Source organism: Calypte anna, chromosome 22 (genome assembly GCF_003957555.1).
Source record: "Calypte anna isolate BGI_N300 chromosome 22, bCalAnn1_v1.p, whole genome shotgun sequence".
NCBI lineage: Eukaryota > Metazoa > Chordata > Aves > Apodiformes > Trochilidae > Calypte > Calypte anna.
This window is the reverse complement of record NC_044267.1, coordinates 3214566-3239494: the sequence shown is the minus strand read 5'-3', so window position 1 is coordinate 3239494 and position 24929 is coordinate 3214566. Positions and strand designations below refer to the sequence as shown.

At 41.0% G+C, this 24929-nt stretch overlaps 1 protein-coding gene across 6 annotated transcripts in view; it reads left to right on the top strand.

Moving 5' to 3' along the window:
- Window positions 1-24929, top strand: part of EBF2 (EBF transcription factor 2) — a 126178-nt gene that overhangs the window by 76388 nt on the left and 24861 nt on the right. For all 6 annotated transcript variants that reach the window (XM_008499404.2, XM_008499411.2, XM_008499420.2 and 3 more), the window contains one exon: window positions 15992-16073. In XM_008499404.2, coding sequence (XP_008497626.1) covers window positions 15992-16073 — 82 coding nt within the window. The remainder of the gene's footprint in view (window positions 1-15991; window positions 16074-24929) is intronic.

The following is a 24929-nucleotide window of genomic DNA, read 5'->3' as shown; positions in this document are numbered from 1 at the left end:
AAATGGTTTTGTAAGACTTTTCTTTTAAAGGGAGAACAGAGAACGGGGGGATCTGTTATTAGAGCAACTGATAATCTAAAAATCTCTTAAGTGTCCTGGCAGAGATCAGAGTTTCTGCCTTAACATTCATTGGTTTGATGATTCCTTATGGGTGTGATTAGGAGATTGAAAACCCAAGAGCTTCAAAGCTATGGCACATCTTTTGGCATGCCTGTTAAGATGTGCAAGTTTTCTAGCTGATCCCTACAGTGAATGCTCATCTTCTAGAAAGAGATTTGCCTTCTGGGTCCTCAGGAAAACACCTTTTGCTGAAATTAGTGTCTATGTAAAGCCACCTAACCTTAATATCTATATTAAATGTAATTTTTGGCTGTGAGAATTCACAGAACAAATGTAATTTAATAATATAATAATTATAGTAATAATAGAAGTGTAAATTCTGTAGTTACCTGATTGAAACAGTGATGCACAGATCCATACAAAGGCACTTGAAGCAGCACATGCTGGCAGCATAGTGAAAGCCCAAGTCAGAAGTGTTTATCAGCTGCTTTTCAACTTCCCAGCATTCATCAGAGATGTAATTATATATTAATGCATGAAGAAACTTTGCAGAGTTAATTTCCTTGGTAGAGAAAAATACCTTTGGAAATCATCTGGTCTTTTATGAAGCACTTTTCTTCTCTCCTGCTGGCTTCTTATAAAAGATGGATTTTGGGCCCAGTGGACCATAACTCCTGTAAAATAGCTGTTCCATGGATATTTCAGTAGATACTTCTTAACAGCTCCAAAGGAGCCTTTACAAGGGATTACATCATCATGTGGAGCCAGTCAGATCTTTTTGCATTTTGGGGAAAAAACCACAGTTGTGCCATGGAGGGGGCAGGGAACATACAGTAGCTGACTTCTATAGAACAAATCTTTACCTGGCTCAAATGATTAAAGCTCTTTACAAACTCTGGCTCAGTTTACATAGCTGAGATCTGGCTGCAAGTATTCCAAAGGATTTCAGAGAAAAGAGCTGTGAGAAATCCTTGGAAGTTCAGTGATCACAAGGCCTGGTCACCATGGTCAGTCACAGCAGTGTCATTTAAGATGGGATTTTTAAAAATCAATTTAACAAAGTTATGCAAACCTGCATAAAAATCTTGCTTCCATTTAAGCTTTCTTCAGTGAGATTAAGGAGGTCCAAATTAAAATGGAACAGGAGTTTAATATTTGGAGAGCTGAAGAGTCAAGCTACAAATCCCCAGTGCTTTGAGTGGAGCTCAGGTACCCTCAGACTGAAACTTGTACCATCAGAATCTTAAATCCAAACCACCCTACTTAAGGTAAAATTAGGCAGCAACTCCAGTGTTTCATTTGGAGCTTCAGAAACCACCCCTGGCTGTTAAAACAAGCTCAGAGAGTGGCTCTGCAAAACAGAGAAATGGAAATAATTCCCTTTTCATTTTTCAGATTTCAGTGTGCAACTAAATCAAACCATATGAAGAAATAAAAGCTTTTATGATGGAAAATCTCACCATCCACTTTCCATTGCAAGATCTGTGCAGTTTGTGTTCAGCTTTGCTCAGCAGGCTCTTTACGTGTCATGGATGGTCTTGCTCTGATGTGTAATGTTTTTCAACAAGCTGGATGACTTTATAACCTGGAATGAAGGGATGATATCCCTGGTATTGTAGGGACTGACTCCTTAGTCTAATGTCTCATCACACAAGCTCTTTCTAATGACAGTGCTACTCCCATTAGCCTCCCTTGATGTCTATTTACCATAGCAGCTCTTCAATTATTTAAAATGCAAACATCTGGATTAAAGAAATGAAGAAAACATTCAGCAAATGTTGCAGGCACTCTAAAACTTTTCTCTAGAAATTATGACTGCAGTAGAACTTGAGAGAGAAAGAAAAATAATCAAAAGTCACTGCACACAGCAGCCTCTCAGTGCACCAGGAGCACGGGCAGGACCTCCTAAAGTTGGGAACTGCCAAGAGACCCTTTTCAGTAGAGAACACATTCTGGTGGTGCATAAATACCTTGTTATTTAAAGCACCAAAACATGAGTATTTTCCAGTCAATACACCAGCTGTAGGTTTAAAATCCATGCTCTGCATCAAAGTATGGATGTCTGCAGTTGGAGTACATAAACCATGTAATATGTATGCAGAAAAATATGTTGTACATCTCCAGGAGCTAAAGTGGACTGGTTTGTCTCCCTGAGAAGTCTTCCAAAGGGTTTGTATCCAGCTTTAACACTGCCAGACTCTTGAAGGAGCCTCATCTGGCTTTTGCACTTCTTTTAGCATCAAGCTGAATCTGTCCCTGGGAGCTCCACAAGTCAGGGAAGAATATTAGAACTTGAAGTGAATGAAGAATACAGAGCATAGATGTGTTTGTGTTTGGAAACATCTGGAGCCCTCACACAAGCTCGTTAGTTCAGTCATGAAGCAGAGCAGAAATCTTACCTTAATGAGACTAAAAACCAGCACAGCCAACCCCAGGTGGGAATGAGCACCCCAGGGTGGGTGTTGGGATTGGTTTCACAGGGTGTTTGTCGGTGTTTGGCTTGAGTTTTGTGCTCAGCATTGGGGTGGGAGGATAAAAGACTTGCTCTGTCAAGACCTAATTGCAGGCTGTCCTCTCTTAGCTGCCTCCTGCAGTTCCCCTCAGGTCCAACACCAGGGTCAGGAGCTGGAATGATGAAGGGTGAGCTTGGGATCTCTCACAGCACCCCCAGGAACATGTTTTGCTCTGGCCAGAGGGTGAGGCTCTCCAGCAGAACCCAAACCTTCATAGCAACATTACAAAGAGACACACAGATAGGTTGCAGTCAGCCAGGGGAAATCCAAACAGTGGTTTTCACCCCAAAAGTGTGGGCAGTGGTGGCTGTGCTCCAGGAGGAGCTCACAGCCCAGATCTATCTTGGAGGAGGTTACTGCTCCAACCAGGTCTGAACACGTGCACCCAGTCAAGTAAACAGCAAATTCTGCATTGTCTAAAGTGATGTGGGAATAGGTATTACATATACACACTAAAATGAAACCAATCTCATGCTTCAGGGTGTAAATTGATCACTGGAAAGGTCAGGAAGCAATTTTCCTCTCCTGTTAACATCACTGCACAGTCAACTTGGGGTGCGTGTGAGAGAGGGATGGAGTGAAGAGAAGCAATTTCTCCTGTAGCATGAAGTATTTGCCAGAGGCAAAATAACTTACTGCAGCCAGGAGTTTATAGCAAAGTGATTGCCCAAGTGTCTAAATTTTATCTTGCCTTGATTTCTGGGTGCTCAGTCTAAGGCACTTGGGGACCGTGGCTTTCAGGATGTGTTTCATACAGTCTGGGCTGCTTGTGAAGGGTGAACTTGATGCCACTTGCACAGGTGGCTCTTCTTGCATGAAACCCAGGCTTTCAGCTTGTCTGTGGGATGTGGATGTCTGGTCCTGGGTTTGAATTGGGAGCTTGGAGAAATTGGATGCTGGTTTTTGGACCCATTGGGTCCTGGAGGTGTGCATCTGCACAGTGTGACTTAATACAGTGCTTTTTCTAAAGAGCCTCATCCACAGCCCACTGAAAACATTCCTCATCTTTCTGGGTATCTTCATGATCAGCAGAACTTCTTAGAACTTGAGGTGCCCTGAAATAACTTGAAGACTTAAACCAGGCCAAGTCAAGTCCCCTTCAGTGTCAATCCCAGGAGAGATCCTCAAGATCCTCAGTCCTTTCAGCAGTAGATCTGCCCTTCTTCTGCCCACCTGCAGCCCCATCTTGAGGTCCTGGGAAGGTGGATCCAGTGTGGGATGCTTCTTTCTTGGAATTGCCATCTCCTTCGTGCTCACCCACTGCCAATTAACAGAGTTCACAGCCCAAAATCCTGCTTCTTTTTTGGCCTCTGGCACATCTGTGCTACATCAAAGAGTACTAAAAAGGTTAATTAAATTTGGAGGGTAGTAAGCTGAATGAATGAAACGTTCCCAGTGAAAGGTGGAATCACTTTTAATGTATTCATTTATTTACTGCAAGCTAGAAATTCTCACAGTCCTCAGAAACACAAGGTGGTGCATAGATGTCTGTAATATTAACCAGTTCCTTTTGGAAAATCAACTGATTTCTGAGGGAATATGCTAAATCACAGGAAAAGTTGGGTTTCAGAGCATAGAATTTTTCTTTTTAAAGCAAACCTGGGCACACAAAGTCTTTCATCAGGAGCTGATAGAGTAACACAGTGCAGAAGTCAATCAGCTGTGGCAGATTCCATGGTCAAAGAAGGGGGGAAATGCCCTGGACATCAGAAATCTTTTGAAAGCTGTGGATGCTGACACTTGGATTTGGCCACGTGCTGTGACTGCAAAATAATCTTATCAAAAGAATTAATAATTAATTCTTATCAAAGTAAGAATAGCTGCAGAGAATGTCAGTGACTTGCTCATGTACTATGGCTCTGGAGGTACAGGTTCTATTTCTGCCCCAGCCATCTGACCCATATATCCTTGAGCCAAGTCATCCATGGTTTCAAATGAGGTGTAGGCAGAAATGAGGAGGGAAAAATACAGACCCCGTCCTCTTAACTTAAAAAAAACCATTATTCTGTCTGTCTGTATGGGAAGAGAAGAAATGGAGATGTAGGAGACAAAAAGATGTTTTCTGTTTGTATTATTTTGTTATTTTGAAGCTTTTCTTGTCATCTGGTGGCCATGAGGAAGATTGTGTATTGTGTATAACATGGAGTTGTTGCATATTTGGATTCCAGGTGTGCAATTCTATATTATTTTAAATTTGGAGATTTGAGTGTTTCTTCTGTGTTTAATGTGTGCTGTTCACAAGCAGCCATCACTTCTGAGGAGCTTTGCTGTGTCTTAAAGTACAGCAGGATAATTTCCAGTCTTTCTTGGGAAAAAAGGTTTTGCCTTTTTAAAAAAACAACAACTCCAGAACAACAAAGTGATTTCCCATTGTCTGTCCAGTAGGAAATACCAGCTGGTGGTTGCCATACAGTGCCCAGAACTTGTCCTGTGTAAGCTGGGTCCCTGTGAGGTTTCTCTCTCTGCATGGATATGCAGAACTCAAGTCAAGGGAAATGATAAATTTCTCTGCAGAAGGGAAAACGAATCAAAACACAACAGACTTGAGGCAGAGGAGTGATGAGGATTTTCTGTAGACTTATATGTAGCAGACAAGCCCCACGAAGGCTTTGAGTGGCTCAGCAATCTTCTAGTGCAGGAATTAATGTTTTCCTTCTGGTTTCCTTTGTTTGGGTTCAGTCCTGAGGTCTCCTTTCAGATTTTGCTTACTCAGACTTGAAGCAAACACCCGGTGATGTTGGCGAGTGCTGCATCTGAGAAAGGCTGAAGTGAAGACTTAGCAGGGATGTGAGCACTGGAGCTGCAGTACACATGGAGAAACATATAAATAAATACAATAATTAGCAAGCCAGGCTGCAGCCCCTGTGTGTGGGGATGTTTATAAATATAATACACTGGGATGATCGTTTGCATTCCCTGCTTGCAAAGTACCCCCTGATATTTTGGGATGCTCTTTCCTTCTTTCTCTGCCTGATTAAATTGCTGGGGGAGATCTTTGGGCTTGGCTGTTTTCTGCTTTGTGCAGCAGACACAGACTCCCTCTCTCTGCCCTGTGCCACTGCACATTTTCCATTGCACTGCCATGCAGATTTCTCCAAATCCAGGCTCTTCAACATTAAAGCAAGACCCTTAATTTTAATCATTAGAGAACGAATCCACTGCTAATAGCACTTAATTGTTTCGCTCAAATGCTCTCCCTTGGTTTTGGCAGCTGAAATGAAAACAATTCCAAATACCATCAAAGGAGCTTCCCCACACACAGCATGTCCAGGGAGAGGGGTTTGATACACAACAGTGTGTTAATATCAGAACATCTCCTAATGCTGCACACGCCTCTGTAATCCCTTTCTCAGTCTATGATCTTCTGAAGGTCCGAAGGGTAAAAGCAAAAGGAATAAAATAAACAGAGAAAGTCTTGGTCCTTGCCCCTGAAACCAAGGCACTGAGAGGCTCTTTGCCTCAACCATATCCTTAGATTAATCTTGACTTCTTGAAGCTTGCCCGCTAGTTTAAATTTGTATGCGACATCAAACATACCTTTTCACATATGTTCTTTCCAGATTTTTTTTAACAGTTACTTAGCAGTTTATAGAAGGAAGTGAATGATCTCATCAAGCTGCTTAGAAATTAAAAAAAAATCTGTGCTTATTAATTATGCAGGATTAGTCTAATTATAATTCAGCAAATTAATTAGCGACAGAAGGTGTTCTGAAACATTGGAGTACATTTGCATGTTAAATGGAGAGGCTAGTCTGTAATATATGTAAATTTATGCATGGCTTCATAGTTTAATTTAAAAATTTGCAGCTGCATATGGTATGGGAGCAGGTGAAAAGTCAGTTTTAGTTTAATGATGCTAACAAACATTGGATGCTGTCCTGTCTTAGGGAAGGAATGCACTGAATGCACCCCTATCTGCCAATCTATAAATCTGTCATAGGAATATAATGTTACACCAGTGTTGGGATTCAAGGTCATCTGTGACCAGACCCAGAAGTACAATAGGTTCAAATCTAACGAGTGAATAGAGCTCTGAAATAGGAGGAGGCAAAATCTGTGTGGACCCAAGTTGCTGGGATGGAAATTTGCCTCTTTAGCAAATGAATGCACATCTCTTGTACACAAAACCAGTTCAGGGACAGGCAGGGCTCTTCCCTTCATCAACGAGTGAGAGCTTTTGGCTGAGTGATATCCACTCTGGCAGGTGTAAAATAGGTGCCTAACCTTGGTTCCATCCCTAACATTCCCATCACTGCAACTTTCTGGTCTCTTGGAGTCACTGGGAAGTTATTACCAAGTCCTGCATTAACTGCAGGGTAGAGAGTTTTTATGTGCTGGCCTCTGCCATCTGGCAGCAATAGTAAAAACCAGCAGACCCAGCAGCAGCAAAAAGGCTGTTGGTGTAATTGTGCTCACTGTTCAGCCTAGCATAGCTCCATAGACATCTATTTTTGGAGAGTGATGGGCTAAGAGGAGAGAAGAGTCAGAAGATAATGGAATTGGAGCCGTTTTTGCATAGGGAAAAGAAAATAAGTGGAAATCAGATTCTGTGCTCTTTTAACACCTGTGTAAATCTTGCCTGGGATCCGTAGGGTTTGCAGAGTAGATTTGGAGTTAACTCTGCACCTGTGTAGAGCTCTAAGGACAAAGTGCTAGGTAAGAATGAATGGATGAGCCAGGACTGCAGAGCATCCTCAGGCCTGGTTTTGAGTGATGCAGTCCAGCACCAACCCATGTGTGTGCAGCTGAGGCTGACATAAGTATAATGAAGAAGAATTTGGCCTTATTCTCCACAATCCTGCTGGGTGTTAGATTCTGAGGCAATGAGCTTTATGAAATTTTTGTCCCTCTTAAAAAGCCTCAGGAAAATCACAAACGTGGCTGGCAGGGGAGTGTGTGTGGTTCTTGGCTGGAAGAACAACTCGATGTGGGCTGCAGGGTCAGCCACTTAGTTTGGAGGTGCCTTGACTTCCCCATCAGTGAAATGAGTCTAAAAGCCTTTCTCTCCTCCTGTCCTTCGTGTATCTTTTCTCCAGTAACAATTTCACAACGTGCCTGTGCAATGCTTAGCACAGTTGGAGCCCACAGACACTGTAATAAACCAGGGAATATTATCTGAAGGTCCCTTTCAGCAGCCCGTCAGCTCAATCCTCTACTCTATTACCTCCCTGCCTATTGACTTTTGATTATGCTATGGCATTTGGTCCCATGCCAAATGGCATGAATAATATGGATCTTACAGCATAAATAAGCTTTTAGCCATTGTCTTGTAAGTTACTGGAAAGTTTTGGTGTGGGAGGAAGGAGGAAAACCCAAAGGAAAAGGGAAACTGCTCAGATTGCAAAGAGTCCTCCAAAGACTTTTTGGAGAACAATTGCAATTACAAACACACTGTTAGTGTTGTGTTTCATTTTCAATTTGAACCCATAGAGTTCAATTACTATTTTCATTAATGGTGTCAGGTTTTCATCAGAGTGCACAAACAAGGAGGTTTTCCTTGGAGATTTGTCCCTAGCAAACGTGGCCATGCCAAATAACTACATTCAGCACTGAGAAATGACTCTGTAACTGGCAGAGCACTCTCCTCCAACCCTTGTTTCTTGAAATGGGATCACTTTGCAAGGCAGAAAAAGCATTTACCAAATGAGTGTGAATTGCTGGTGTGGATCCATGTGCCTGCTGCTCAGAAAGAGGGGAACAGAATCTCCTTCAGAGATGAAAATTGTTGGAAAATGTATAGAATGTACATTTGAAGTTTACTGACACGTTTTGGGTTTGGATGACACATTGCAGGTTTGCATTCTGTTATGAGTGGTTTGGAAACTTCTAAAAAGCCACTAGGTATAGAGCAGAGAGAATTATGATGTTCTAGGCTGCAGAGATGGGATATTTGAGGAGGAATTGTTCTTTGGTTAAGGCATGAGATTGGGAGTCAGAGATAAATTCAGTTCCAACCATTCCTGTGGGCAAGGTGCAATATTTTTGTTGATCCATCTGAAGTTCAGGATTCCAGGACTTTTATCCTGTATCTTCTTTAATACCTTGCATAAAGTGTCACCTCCCCAAGTGTGATTTGGTCCTTTTAGCATAACAAATTGTACTGAAAGGATGTTTTAAGATGGGTATTACCATCCTGTCATTTCAAATGAGACTTTTTTTAGATAATGTGCTCTGTTGGCCAACCTTAGCTGAATCACCACCCTTTATTTGTCCCATTTTTGCATCCATCTCTGGTGTTAACTCTTCTGAGCTCAGTGACTGTAAGAGTCACTTCCCAGTAATAGTCCTCTGCATTCTCGTGGTGTTTCCTTGTGGCTTTTTCAGGTCTGAATACCAGGTCCAGAAAAAGAGACCCTAAAGAATGGTCTCATATCAAAATTTTAAACTTAAAATCTAAATTGAATTGATTAACTAGTTGTGGGAGAAGGAAAATGGGATGTTAAACCATAGATGTTGGTAAATGCCTTTGAGCTGTTGGCCTTACTAAAAACTGAGTTGTTTTGATACCTAAAATAAGATGATGTTTCCAATTTACTGGAGGGATGCAGTGCCTTGTGGCATTTTAAACTCCTTTTTGAGCTTTTCTCCTCTTTGAAAACAAAAGCACTAATTCCACCTGTTCTCCATTACACTTATCTGCTCTGCATGTCTTCATCTGCTTCACATTGCCAGCATCTTGGGGTGAGCATGCTGTGTTTGATTGATTAAATATTAATTTAATCATAAAGGTGGGCCTAGACAGAAAACTCTGATCTAGGCTTTCCTCAGTGCAAAGGACTCTTTGAATCCTGTAGATTTTGGTCCAAACCACCCTGATTTAATCAGACAAGTCCAAATACACAAAAGCCTCACATCTTGAAGCCAGCTTTGCTTCTGCCATTGCAGTTCTGCTACCATCAGTGCAGCTGCTCCTGAGCTGTCCTCTCTGGACCTCTGCAGAAACAGACTTTGCCTTGGCAAGCATCTGTTCCAAAGCTGGAAAAGAAATGGAGAGCTCAGGAAAAGGTTCTTCTAGAAAGGGTCAGGATCAGGGCCTGGAAACTGAGGGACAATCAGAGGGGTGAGATGAGGAGAAAGGTGTTGTGGGAATGTGTGTGGCAGAAAGTATAGGTGGCAGCTTAGGAAAAAAACCCCAATCATAGACATTTATGAGGAAGGGACCTGTGGGTTTGCACACACCTATCTCACCTCTCTTGAAGGCTGAGGAACTCTTTTGCATTGTCTGGGTGTCCTCTGCAGGCAGGAGTGTGGAGCTGGAGAGGAGTCTAACCAAATAAGTCATTCCATAACTGAAGAAATTATTCTGAATTAAGGGAAGAGGGTAGAGAAGCATCCCTTGCTTTTCCCATTAGGAAATGAGGATGTTGGTGGGGACAGGAGCAGCAGGCCTGCCATCCCTGGGTGGGTTTTGGAGTCTCTGTTAAAATACAGATGACAAATAACCACTCAGCTCTTTTTCTCCTGGCCTGGGGCCTCATTCCATCTGACTCCTGCTCCCTTCTCTCACAGAAAATATTTGACAAACTCAGAAAAGTTTTCTGACCTACATACGTTGGCTTTCACATCTGTTAAACTGGGCTCACACTTTATGCACAGGAGTTTTGTGAAGATTAATTAGCTGCTGTTTGTGGAGTATCATATAAATACTCTGGATTATTGTAATAACCTCACTCATTTCTCACCCAGTCTGAGGTGTATGTTCATTTAGAATGCCTCTGTGCAATGCCTGATCCCACATTGACTTTAACTGCTGGAAAAAGAGGAGGAAATTTTCTCATCAGCTCCCTAATAATACACACTGACATAATAGAACAAAATTACTCCAGAGATAGATATTCAGATTACAAAGAAGTCTTCTAGTCCAATACTCATTAAAATCAAAATGATGATATCAAATAAATGCACTTAATTGATTTTCAAATTCAAATATATGTGCAAAATCTGACCTGATCCCTTTGAAAGAAAGAAATTGCAAGTAAAGGCTTCTACTTGATCATCTTGTGGCATTGGGTAGGTGCTTGTCACACTTATCTGAGACTTTGCCATGCCAAGACACACGTGGGTCAGTTGGGGGGATGATGGGAGACCCTGATCTCAGAATTTCCTGGCTTTGATGGAGTTGGAGTCAGTTCTTCACTGTAATGATAGTTAATAGTCTATTTAATATTAATATTGTTTAACTGGAGCAAAGATATTAATAATAACAGCTTCTGGTTTTTAATTTGTTCACTTTGTGACTTTTTGGAAGCACTTGAATAATTTAAGCAGGATGCCACCAGATCTCTATATTCTGATGATGATTTGCTGCTAAACATGATGACTCTAGGTAGCAGATATGTTCTCAAGCCAAAAAATGACTGAGGCCATGAATCCAAATTCTGCACAAACACAACAGGATTATCTCAGTATTTGCTTTGCAAGGGATATATTTAAAGTGTATCCAGAGGCTGCTCACAAGATTAAAACATTCTATCTCTTGGTTCTGTACCTGTGCTTTAAAAGAAGCACAAAAGGTGGATAAAAAGGTTCAGTAAGCTGGAGAAGCAGGAGACAGATCAGAATCCCAGTCCCAGCTCTGCAGCAGAGCTGGGATGTGATGGGAAACTATTCCCTCCCAGTTTGCAGGGTCTGGCATTTTTGCTGGAAAATGGGGAGTTACCCCACCTGCTGCACAGGGGTTGGTGAAGAAGAATTAATTGAGGTTTAATTTCCAGAGAATGGGGCTATAGAAGCACAAAGCATATTAGCTAGTTCTGTGGTTCCACGTGGGGAGACTAATCAGTCCCAGGTCTTGGGACAGGGTTTTACAAAAACATTGATGGATTATTTTTTTTTTTAACCTACACCTTCTGTTGCCATGTGGGGCTGCTTTTTAGGGCTTCTGTCTGGTCCTGTTGAAGTCATAAGAAAGATTTTATTTTTTATTTTGGCTCCCAACAGGATTTGATAAAGGTTCTTCTCACTCACCCCAGATGGAGGATAAAACATTCTCAGAGGTGTGGAACATGCTTTTTAGGTTTAGCCACGTTTTTAAGTTGCCTCAGGTAGGTACAGAACCTAATAGTATAGCTCTACCTAGACAAGGTGGGAGTGTGGATCAGCAAAAGAGCTTGAGAGATGCCAGACCTCACCTACTTTGCCCTTACCCTTTCTCAGTGTCCTTGATTGGGGGATTTCTCCTCCTGCCTCTCAGCTGCAGTGTGGGTTGGAGGAGCACTCCTGTTCACTTGCCCCTAAAGTCAGGTAGAATTGCTCCTGGGGTGGCTGGGACAGAGTTGAGATAACACAGCTGTCTTTGTACTGAAGTGAAAAAGGGGCATTTAAATGATTCATCAACCTAACTCCTCAGCATGATGGTAACTCCCAGCAGGAGGAGCAGTATCTTTCCAAACAGCTCCTTCTAAATCCTAAAAGAGGGAGTCAGATTTATGGTGGCGTTTTGGAGACATCCAGAAGTGTAGGAGTTTGTAGGTAGAAGACTCAACTATATGAGAGAGACAATAGGAAAAAAAGGATAACTCTATTGTTATATCTTAATTAATTTTATGTCTATACATTCATTTAGTCAGGTTTTCTCTAGCCATGCCAGAATTTTTAGTGGAAGTCGTTCAAAAGCATTTAGGATTTTCCCCAGAGCCCTCACTGTTGATCTATGGGATGCCTGGGCTCTCAGCTTGGCTGGAACCAGAGTTATCTGCTAAACTCATAGCTAATGCTGGCCTAAGGAAGGAACAAAGGCCAGTTAAGAAACATGAAAATGAGCTAATTTTATTCAATTTTTTTCTTTTCTGGTTTTTGATGTATGAATAGGTTAAGGCCAAAAACTGGCTGAAGGTTCTCATTTAAAAAAATTAATAAAGCCTTTCTGCAATTCTCCTGTTACCCCTAAATCAGCTTCATTTAGTGCTAAACCTTCCCTCCTCTTTGCTCCCCCCAAGTCATTTTTATTCTAATGCTCCAATAAATATTAATGCCTTGCCCAGATGCAGCCACTTAAAATATATATATGTATATCTAACAACCTATCATGCAGATTCCTGTTTGCAGCTAAAATATGACTGGAGAAACTCTGACAGGAGGAAAAGAGAGATGTGGTGGGTCAGCTAAAGGCAAGATAAAAATTCTTGTGAGTGCATCTAAATAAAACTGGGATGATGGGAGGAAAAACTGTCTTAGTGCAGCATATCCAGTGAGCTCCAGAGGAACTTGAAACATCTCAGGCAAGATGTATGAATCCTACCACAGGGCTGAAGGTCTAAAACCCAAGGCCAGCACTTTCAGAAGTGAGCTGAGGAATCACTGATGCCCAGTTTGGGAGATCTGGAAGTTGTACCATCAGGTGACTCCAGAAAATCAGGCCCACTTGTCTCAAGTGGGACTTCCCAAAATTGCCACTGGTTAAATATCCTCCTGGCTGCATCCCCTAAAGCTCAGTGAGTGTGCATGCTGAATGCTGGGCACTGCAAAGCAGTCAGTGAGGGATGAGAGTGCTCTGCACCTGGAAGGGGACAGAGAACTCAGAGAGAAAGGAGAGTTTTGTTTTCTGTGTGTTTTTAATGGACAATCCATCTGTTGGCATCATCAGCACAGACCTGATTGAAATCCAAGTTAATTTTCACATGTGCTGCTGAATTATGTTTGCTGGGGATCCAAACCCTCATTTTTGGAGGTGTTTAGGAGGAAATATTAATTTAGTTCATAGTGTTGCAGAGTTGGGTCATGGATCCTGTTAAGCATCCAGGTAGAAGTTTTACTTTTTTGTGTCTATCTTGGGGTTTGTGTTCCATGTGTTCCTGCAGTGTCTGAGCTCTTCCCAGAGTCACTTCAGCTGACACAGCGAGTTAACTGACAGACACCTTTTATTTTGCTCTGATTTTCTTGCTTCTTTAGTTCATGCTGAGCATTTTTCTTGTCTGCATGAACAAGGACATAAACATTTTAAAAAATTAAAAAAGGAAACTGAACGATTTTGTGCTTTCGTTTGGTCTTTTATTTTTCCTTGAAAGTAACAACTTCTTGCAGATTTTTGATTGCAGTTTTCCTCCCAAAGAATCAGCCAGCAGCTCGGGGGAAAAGTTACTTTCCTGGTTTTATGCTAGAGCTTGGTTCTGTTCTGCAGTTTTTCATTCCGTAGTTAAATCTCAGTAACCCAGAAGCTGCTTGTGCATCTGCAAATATTTTTTTATATCTGTAAGAAGAAGGCAGGAGAAAAAAGGAGAGTTTGTGAGTAACATTTCTGGCTCATGTTCTCCTGTGAATCTTTGAGTGTGCTGGCATGCATAACATTTTTCCTTCTGTAAACATTCTTACAGATAAAATCTTGCTTACCGAATCACTCAAATAAAAAGAGGTCACAGGTTTGAGCATGAGGACTCAATAAGTTATTTGAGAGAATCTATTCACTCAGTGCTGTCCCCCAGGCTTGACATTCTGTAGGCTTTTAAATTCAGAATACAAGGGGGGTGAGCAGGGCTCTGCTGGGAGAAGTTGCCCTCTGAGAGCCCAGCGTGGACCCGTGGAACCCGGGTGCTGCTCCCACCCGCAGCGGCACCCCAGGAGGAGGAGGAGGCAGCTCTGGAAGTCAGGAAGGGGGAGAATGATGGAGAGAAAAATAACAGCCTGCAAAATGCCTGTGCTGAGGAAATAAATATTTTCAGTATTTTTTAAAACGTTTGTGAGGGACGTAAGGAAAAAAAAACCCAAACCAAACATTTTAATTTAAAAAGCTCCCCGGAAAAGATGCGTTTTGTGACAGTCGTTTTAGATGATGTTCTCTGGGTCTTTTTGTGGGTTCAATTGTCATGAGGTTTCCGAAGGGTTTTGTTTGTTCAAAAAAACATAGAAATGGATCAGATCCTTCAATATTTTTTTGTATGTTTGGGGCAGATGGAAGAGAAATCCACGATGTAAGCGGTGCAAAGAAAGTGGCAATAACAAGGGAGAGCGGATTTCTGCTTTATTGTCTGGCGTTAAGACTATTTGGGTTGTTGTTGTTGGTAAACCCTAGGAAATATACATCTTTCTCCTTTAAAGTTCTAATTCAAGGCATGAATGTGTGAGTTCTGAAGGGACTTAGGGACTGCGGTAAAAAATCGTTGTCATAGTAACAGAAAGGGAAATAGGCCTGGCTCACCTGGGACTTTAACTTACTGCAAAAGCAGATTTTTTTTAAGGAAAGCACTCAGCAAGAGAAATAAATAAATAAATTGCTCTTTGTATTCGAAATCAATTCTTTGACTATTTATTTTTTCTTATATCCAAGTCTTTTTCCTTCTAAATATATCTTAAAGTCTTTGATTTTTTTTTTTTAATTGTTGCAGTTAAACCCATTTTGTCCGACAAATGGAAATGAAAAGAATCACAGAAAATATTTTTGCTTCTGATAGAAGATGCCAAAAAAATTTCTTGCCAGTTATGCCTGAATTTTGCAGACATGCTTGTTTTGTGTTTAATCCAACAAGTCTTAATTTTTCATGTAGTTTCTTTCCCTCTGAAATTCCCAAATTTCACCGTGTGAATCAGATAACAAAGGGATGAATCCTCTTCTCCCTGGATTGAACGTAACATTTTATGGAAAAGCTCAGAAAAATGCCTGCCTGAGATTATTCTAAAGTGTAAAATCTCTCTGGTGCATGGTGTTGGGTAAGCCAACCAAGCATGCTGGAGATTCCACCGTGTACACGACAAGCAGAACTCTACAGAATAATGACACAGAAAGAGAGGCACTTGTGACAGGGCAAAAATAATTGGCACAAGAACTTTGTCCCATGTTAATGGGTTTATCTGCTCGGACAGCATGAGCTGTCATGTATTACTTCAGGTTGTGTTTTTGTTCTCTTCTCACAAAATCTCTGTAAGATTAGAATCTGGAGTCTCAGTGGTTCTGCTTCTCTGCTTTAGTTCCTGAAATCTTAATAACAAAACCCATCCTCATGATGAAATCTCATCAGCTACTTCTGGGAGCCCTGTTTGTTTCTAGGTTTAATACATTCTAAGTAGTTTCACAGCTTATCTGCCACAGAGTTGCCCTGTCAGTTTTTGTACTTTTCACAATAACATTATCCTTTGATATTGTTTCATGGAAAATCCTTTCAGACAGAGAAAGAAAGACCTTGTATGCCAGGGAGAGATAAAGAGAGAGACTAAAATCGTGTGGTCAAACATGCAGTGAGGAAATGGGCATGAAACAGAGCAGATGCATTGACTTCCACCAGCCCAGCTCAGAGTGCATTACAGTCACATTGGTTGTACTTATCCTGATGGGGTTTTAACTTCTGTTTCTGTTTTTTTAAGTTCTTACAGCCCTGCTCTACTGATGCACCATCATGCAAATCACTGCAGTGAATACTGTAAACCAGAATATACCAGAACATGCTTTGTTAGGGTTAATAAAGTGACATGGTTCTTTATCTTTCCAGGTTCTTCTTAAAATTTTTTCTCAAGTGCAATCAGAATTGTTTGAAAACAGCAGGAAACCCAAGAGATATGAGACGGTTCCAGGTAAGTCTTATAAGGCTCAGCTTTTTTTCTTCTTTCCCTTTTCCTCTCTCCTACATTGTTCATAATTCTATGATGACAGTAGATAGTAAGCCATATCAGTGATTGTTAAAGTTTTCCTCCATTTGTGGTGTTTAAATCTTTTTTTTTTTTTTCCTCTTTTTCCACTCTGAATCCCCAAGGGGAAGTGATGCACTGTACCAACCAGCAGTGGATATTTGATTTGACACCCTCGGGCAAAGCACTCGCACATACAGCTGCCCACAGCAGGGATCATGTTTGTGATACTTAGATGCCTCAGAATTTTTCAAAGTAGCTCTGTACGTGGTACACAAGCAGCCTCCTCATTTCCCTCAACTCTGTCTCTTTCCCTCTCTTTTGCCTTTTAACTCTCTCGTGCCCTCCCTTGCAGCATGTTTTTAAAAAAGAACCCAAAATAGTGATGGTCACTTTAAGATCTCATACAGCAAAGCAACAAGACCCATGGGACAATGACCCAGCTGCTTTGCAGTGAAATCTGCCACTGGTTTCATCAGAGCTGTCGCTGATGTATTGTGAATACCAGCTAATAAAAACACAGAAGGAGGTGAAATGTGTCACTGGTAAAGAGAAAGGCAGACACAGGCCCCCAGCTTTCATACCCAAACCTTGTAAACAACTATTTGTAATAAATAAGTATTTTACCTGTAACTCAGCCCTCACAAAACTGTAAACAGGATGCTCAGACCTTTTCTCTCCTCTCTGGTCTCAGTGGTGTGGAAGGTGGCACAGCAGAGAACACTGGAGGAAAAACTTTGTGGTCTTCATTCAGGAGAACATTTGAGGAACTGGGTGTGTGCTACCCCAGCTACTGCTTTTGTCACCATTATTGTTTTACCTTCTTTGTGTCCCATCCCTGATACAAAGAGAATTTTAGCTTAGTGAGGGATTTGTGATTTTCTTGTAGTGGGTAGGTGGCAATTCATGTTTCATTGGGAACTTGCATCGGTTTCCTCGTTTATAAATGAAGTTACAACTCCACAGGAGTTTGAAGAGTTGTTTAAAACTTTCCACCAAAACATGTTTTCCCAGACAAGTGATTTTTTTTTTTTACTAGCAATGAAAAATTCACAGGCAGAGTATTTTTATTATGAAAAATCCCAAGCATTCAACATTTCAGATAATTAGTGCAAAACACGAGCTGCTGAAAGCTGAAAAAAAATTTTTAAATGTAGGCAAAAAAACCCAAAAGAGTTACTGACTTTTTGTTTTGAGCAGAAATACATTTAAGGAAAAATTCCTGACCAGCTTAATTTTTTTCATGAGTAGTTTAAAGAGACTGCAGTGACTTCTTCATTCTGTATTTTTAGAGATGATAAGGCATGAGAAAAAAAGAGGTGCTCATTGTTGGGAAATTTATGGTGATTTTTTTCTTTTTTTTTTTTTTTTTTCAAGTGGCAATTTCCATAAAGAAAAACCCAGCAATTAGATATCATCTGCCAAGAATGCAGAAAAATCTGAGGCTAAAGGAAAACTCAATTTATAGCATGCAAACAGATCTTAGAGCCAGCTCGAATAGCTGACTGTGGAATGTAATGAAACAAATGGTCTTTTTTGTTGTTGTTTTGGTATAAGTATGTAAAAAAATCTTGCACAAGGCTATCCTGGTTAGCACAGAGGGATTCCAGGCACTGCCATGTTACAATTGCTGGAGCTTATAACAGCCCAAATATAAAATCTGGATCCAAACACACCTGAGCACTGAAGACATTCAGATCAGATTCCAGTTTCCTGCCAGCTGCCCCTTGCTCCAAGGTTTCCATAAGGTACTGAACTGCAGGAGGATTTGGGATCTCATTTTTTTGGCAGAAATCTCTTTCTAGGATCAGCCTTATTCTTTGTGTCACATCCATAGCTCCACACCCAAAATGATGATGTTACAGAGCTTCAGCTTCAGAGTGAAACATTGAACAGGGAAAGTCCAACGAGCTTTGCAGCACCCACGTGGTGGCTGTGAGAAAGTATGGCCTTGCTTTTGATCTTTGTACCCAAATCAGCAGTTTGTTGGAGAAGAAAACAAGCTGGGAAAGACTCTTCATCTGGTTTTTCTGCTTCACAACACACCAAGCCAGGAAAATGGAGCCAAGTGCAACTCTCTGGTTGTGTTTTGCAGGGTTTGCTTCAATCCTTGTGCCCTTTGAGGCCGTGTGAGTTCATATCCTTTCAGTTTCAGTGGAAGATTTCAGTTCAAACACCCAAATTGATCAAGATCAGGCAAAACCACTGGGTTCAGCTTGCTTTTTGTCAAAACCAAAACTGTTGATGAGACTTTTTTTCAGAGTTACAAAAACGAACCCTTTGAGACAAACTACAAAAAGTGTGAGGTTTTGAGTGAGAGCAGGATCTTCAATCAGGCTTGTGCTAAACTGGACTTGGTTCATGAGCATTGTTCTGGCCTACAGGGGTCAGTCTGTATTAAAAAGGACATAAAAAGTAGTGCAATTGCTCAAATTTTACACATTGGGAGTAAAGAAGCTGTGTGTTCCAGAGGAAATTAGCCATGATGAACTGTAAAGATAATAAGCAAAGACAGCCTGTTTTCTGTCTGCCTTGTTGTTTCTAAGGATAGAAGCATGACTTCCCTGCCTCTTATGAAAGTTAAGGAGTGTTCCTGAATGCTCCACTGTCTCTGCCTTCTGGACTGTTCTTTTTTTTTTTTGTTCTTTTTTTTTTTCAATATTATTTTCTGTTTGTTTCATTTTTAAATTTAGGCAAAGCCCCCTCTGTCTGCTGCTTGTTGAGCATGGTCTGTCAGCTACCCTGAAAGTCAGAAGTGGGGGAAAAAAGATTACTTCAAGTATTAGTGGTGTGCTGACATGGTGAATATGTTCATTTTCCTTCTAATTGTTAAAGTTTACCTCAGGTAAAGTAATTAGTGTGCAGAATTATCTCTTAAGTTTGAAAGGACAGTTGTTAGTCCTGCCAGCACAGGGATGTAAGAGCAGTGTCAGAAAGCATGGTGCAGTGAGGTACTTTATGATTTAATTTTATTCTTGGGCCACATCTAAACCCTTTATTGTTTTTTCCTAGTAAATGATTTGCACAGCTGTTGTTATTAGGGCTCCTCTTTCAAACATTTCCATGCATTTAACTTCCCTTCTGCAGCCATGCTCAGTGGAGTGTCTCTTAATTTGTACCTCTGTGTTCCTGCATTTTCAGATCTCCAGGAGACATTAAAATACTCTTTTTTACAGTTATTAAAAAAAAAAAACCAAAACACAAAAGAGAGAATCCTTACAGGAAAGTGCTCACTGAAACCTGGAACTGAAAGGCTCTCATCAAAAAACATTTTTCCTCATTGATGGGAATTGAATGAAAGCCCAAAACTCAGACTTTGTTGTTGAGACACAAATGTAAATAAGAGGCATGGAAATAGAGCTGTACAATGCATCTTATTGAGTTCTTCCAGCATGGAAGAATGGTTACTCATGTCTGGAAAAGTGTCAAGTTAATGCTTCTGATTAGGGATGGGTGTGAAGCTACACAGTTTGGGCTTGGTTTGGCTGATCACCAAAGTTCCAGGGCGTTGGGATCCAGGCTCTGAGCCTGGCCTCAGCCTCATTTCTAGATATAAGATTTAGATATTTTATAGTAGAGTTATGCTGTATTAAACTAAATTAAATGTTAGATTTCACTTATATCACACCCATTTAAAAATGGGGGTGGGGAGAAGAAAGGTGGAAAGGTTACATTAACACAGCATTGTAAATTTAATACAGCTCCAGATGCCTGAAGAGGGTGGTGGTTTTTTTTTTTTTTAAATATAATTCTTTGGAGAGCAACACCAGCTGTTTTGTGATCACATTAACTATTTGAAATTTGCTTTGATATTAAATAGATCTTCAGAAAAATACAATGAAAATCTCTTAACTTTCATTGATTTTAATCAAATACAAAGGTTCTCTACTGCTGAAAAAATTGTTATGGCTCAGGAGTTAAAGTATGTGTCCTCATTATTTTTGTGGGGGCTTTTTTTTGCCCCCAGTAGTAACGTGATTTTATTGTGACTCTCACTCCTGCAGTGTCTGTCAGTAGGTAATGCAGGGAAAGGGAACCTTTGTGGGGCTAATGGATGTTTTCATAGTTGCTTGATGGCTGCCCAAACGTATGCAGATTGAGTGGTATGTCCTTGTGAATCTAACTAAAGCACATATTAATTATTTATTGATTAAAATATTTCTGGATAAAGATTGTCAGTGGAAAAGTGAAACAAGACCCATGCTAAAATCCCCTGTTTAAACCTTACTGGTGACTTTGAGTTCAGCTGCAAGTCTGACTTTTCATAGGTACTGTCATTGCTGTATTCTCAGCAAGGGATTCTCCCAGGAACAAAACAAAACAAAAAAATGATGCCCTCCATTTAATGAGGACTTCCAGAGAACCTGATTGAAGCCCAGTGATACTTAGTGGTAATGACCAGTGTGTAATGGGGAACAATAATTCTGTGGAATTAAGATGAGGCACTTCAGCTAAAATGCTTCAGCTGAGACCTGGTGCTAAAGCATTAGACTCCTCTTGATGGGGAATTCTGCTGCATCCAGAAATGTACTGATGAACCAGATCCTCCAGTGCAAGGAGTACAAGGCAACAGCACATCAGTCCTAACAGTGGTCATCTTTTAACCAACAGGCTTTTTTAGAACCAGAAAGAGGAAGGTCAGCAGTTGCCCTCTGTTTTCAGCAGAAATGGTGACGTGGAATGTTTCCTGGCAGGTATCCCCCTTGAGGTGCTCTAGAGAGAAAGAGAAAGGAAAAATAACAAGGTGTATCCCTGGGGAGATTTCCTTCCTGACCTCCAAGTGGTTGGCTCAGTTCATCACCAGGCACGTGAGCAAAGCTGGCTGTGTTTGAGGATTCAGCCTGAATTCACTGAAGGATCTGTGACATTCAGGAAAAAGGAAAAATGGGTAAAAGCAGTGAGATAATACTGAGTTAGGGATGTTGTAGAGTGTAAAGAAACAAAAAGGGATAGCAAGTATAAAACATCAAAATCCTTTTCAGATTAAAGAATTTGCTGGAGACCCCCAGGGTCAGATATGGATAGAGATGGCTGAACTGTTTGAGAGGTGAATACTACACAGACTGATGTCTTTGTGGGTGACTAATGTGCCAGGTATAAATTACAAAACAAAAGCAACTACTATCAGCAGAGTCCTGAGCCCTTACTGGGTGGCAGGTTTCTTCACCAGTTACTGACTGAGCCAGCAAAAGGTGATGGTATTTTAGATTCTGTATGAGTAAGGGAGGGACTGACTGGAACTGCAAAATAAAAAGGCACTCAAGGAGCTTCATGTGCTCAGACCTGAAGGCCAAATGGCCATTGTGACAGTGAGGTGCCAAAGTTGTGTGTTGTCTTATAATAATAGGAAGAGAATGAAAATGAAATTGGAACAGGTGTAGGAATGGGTCATTACAGTGATCCAGGAGTGAACAAGAGCTTGGCTCAAATATTTCAGTGACAAACACTGAGAAGGGACATAACTGCTGTCTAAAAACACCCTAAGGTGTTTATCAGATGGGAAATAAGAATTTTTGAAGCTAGTATTAAGTATAAACTCAGTAGGAATAAATTTAGGCTGTAAACCATATATTCCCTAACAGTCAGGACAAGCAGACTCCAAAACAAGAAGGGCAAAAGCTTGAAATGGTGGAAAACACTTTTGTAAAAGTAGCTACATGGTTTTGTTGTCTGTAATAGCAGGAGCCTGAATGTCAGTGACCCAGGAGTTATCTCCCACCCCTGTGCCCCTGCAATCTTGAGAGGCCCATTCCTAAAATGAAGCTCATGTGCATAGGTTTTTCTGGTAGCCTGGAGTTTGCAGCAGGCTCAGGGAGGGTTTCCCAAAGAATTCAATGGAAGTTTTGAGCAGAGAGAGGCTGCTGGCATTTTTCACATTGTTTATCTTATTCCTAATCCAACTATGAAGCAAACACATTATACTCCAGCATCTACTCCTGTATTACTTGCTCAACCAAAATGCCTGTTGACATCAATGAGAGCCTTGTCCAAGTGAAGACAGCAGGATGAGGCCTGACATAGTTTCTTCCACCCAGCTGGAAAATAATAATAATGATAATTTTTAAAATCCTCCTAGTAGTTATTCTTTTGAAAAGTTAAAATAACATGGTGCTGTGACTAGAGAGTTAGAGGAGAAAGTGCATCAGGAATGTAATATTGTTTCCAGATGTACAATGTCATAAAGAATTTTTTCCACACTTGGAATGGTAACAGGAATTTTTTGAGAGAGATCATTTACACAGTGATGAGATATGTTACATGTAAGTAAATGCCTGTATGCCTGGAATGTTTGTACCATATGTCTAAATAGGTGTCTGTGAGGGATGCAGCTTTTGTATAGATGAAGATGTGCATTTAGTTGCATCTGTGTGATTTGAAGAGCAGTGTGCTATCAAATATAGAAATACTGACAGAATGGTGGGGCTGGAAAGGTTGTAGTGAAAACCCAGATGAAGGATTGTAAAGAAATACAACACTTGGAACTGTGCACAGAAGTGAAAGAGGGGTGGGTACAGCTCAGAGAGCCTGAGTTTAAATGTGCTAAAGAGAGTTTGATGGAATGCCATGGTAGGTGAACCCTGGTTTGGGTTCAGGAACCCTTTTGGTTTTTGAGCAGGGATCACATTACAGAAATCCACCCAGGAAACAAAAATAATGTGGAGGTACAGCCTGTGCATTTCTTGTTCTGCTGGCAAACCATTCCTTGATGTCTGTGGCTTCCTAGCTGGTAACAAGCCCTTGCAGATTCGTGGAGAGAATTTTAAGAACCATTTGGCAGTATTGTGGCAGTGCTGTGGACAAAGCTGAGAATGTAAATCTCCAGGGCAGTTTGGACATCACCTTTCATCAGCACTAAACACAGGTTTTAAAAAAATAGGAGTAAAACCTGGCCTGGTTTACGACGTTAGGAGAACAAGTGCTATTGATAAATCTGTGTTCAGAAGGGTATTTGCAAAACTGCATATAAATGGTTAACAAGGTAATGGTAAGAAACGTTGACCTTGATTTGTTTAGCTAAGATGTAAAGATTTTTGAAGGTCAAAGGTGTTCTTGTGTAGTGTTTTGGAGTCTAACTGTGTCTGACCCTCTAACATTAAGCTGCTGTGGCCTGCAGTTTTGAAGAGTGAAGCAAACCAGGGGGAAAGAGAGAAGGGGGAGAGAACAGGAAATGGAGTGAGGTGTTTCAGGAAGTTGTCAGGAGTTGACTGATTGATTCCAGATGGAAAGGGTCACCCTTCATGACCCAGGAAATACTCACTGGGGGAAAGCAGTTGGCTTGTGAAAGGGAAGGGCCTGGGAGCTGGAGACCATAGTGGAATGCACATTCCTCTTCCTTTTATCCATAAAACATTGGTTTTTAATCTTCAGTATAAAACAATTGAATTGTCATCTTCATCAGGCAAGAGGGAGTGACTGGAGCAGAGAGAAGAAGTTCAGCAGTGTCCATAATCTCACTTGTTCTTACTCCACATCATTGATCATGAGTGGGCTCACAGTGTCATAGGAGAGATGACAAAAGTCTCAGCTGAATCTCAACAATACTTTAGAGATTACTGCAAGGCAGGACCAAAACACTGAGAAGGTTCTGGTCCAGACCTGATCTTTGCATTTTGTCCTGTCCTTGAGAATGCTGTATTCATTTACGCTAGGTCCCAGCATGTGAAATGCCAGGTGGGTTTGACCCTCCTGTGATGAATGGGAGAGGAAAACAAAACTGGAACTGCTCTAAAAGTGCATCTTCCAGTCCTGCTGGCTCAGAGAAGAGAGGATGCTCAGCACTTGTACCCAGAGGGCTGCTCCTTGCACTTACAGCTCCAAAACTCTTCCTGAAATGGGGCTCTTGTATTGGGCCCAGCATTATAAATGGTTATTCAAACAGTCTGTACATTGAGGTCTGCATATATTATAAAGATCTCATACTGAAAGCATGTGGGTGTGTGTTTGTCACATGCCTACCTTGTGGATGTGAGGTCAGATATGTATATATTATATAGTGTAACTGTATATATATGATATACTTTTTATTTACATTTGGTTGCAATTTGAACACTTGTCGTAAATATTTCAGACACTGGAATAATTCAGGTCTATTCCCCTGTTGCCACAGTGTGCTCTGTGCTGGCCAGTGAGAGATTAAAATTTATTTCCATTGTTTAAGGGAAAATAATGAAGTGCATCTGAGTGGGTTCAGCTATGTCATGTGGGAAACGTTCCCTTTGGATGGGAGTCTCACTCCACCCAAATGTGCAATGATGAAATCAGTTGGCACACAAAAGCAACACATTTTGTGACAAGAATGCTTGAGAAAAGTACAGTATGACAAGAGCCTTTTGGAATGAATTAAACTTGTCTCAAGAAAGAAAGGATACTTCAAGCTAGCAGAAGCCTGGAGCAGGAAGGTTTCTCCTGCTCTGTGCTGCAGAGATTCTCAGTGGCTCGGAATCACTGTGTGGCACCTGAGGGGAGTTCAGCTGATTTATACCAACTAATGGTCAAAGCCTAAACATTTCAATGAATTGAATAAATTGCATCTTCTTTCAACCGTTGAAACACAGTTTCTTTTCCAAAAGGTTTGTTGTTTAAAGGCACATACATTGCTGGATTTATTGGACTTACAGCTTTGGATATTGTGTCATAAAGAGAACCCAGAGTGGGATTAATTAACATCTACTGTTGCTTCCTCTAAGAATTCATGTGCTGCTGGAGCCCAGCAACATAAGGGATGGGGCTAAGGTTTAAAAACTGCTGCTTGTTTTGGGGTCCTCAGGCTCAGAGGATTTTCAAGAGGCACTAAGCATGCTT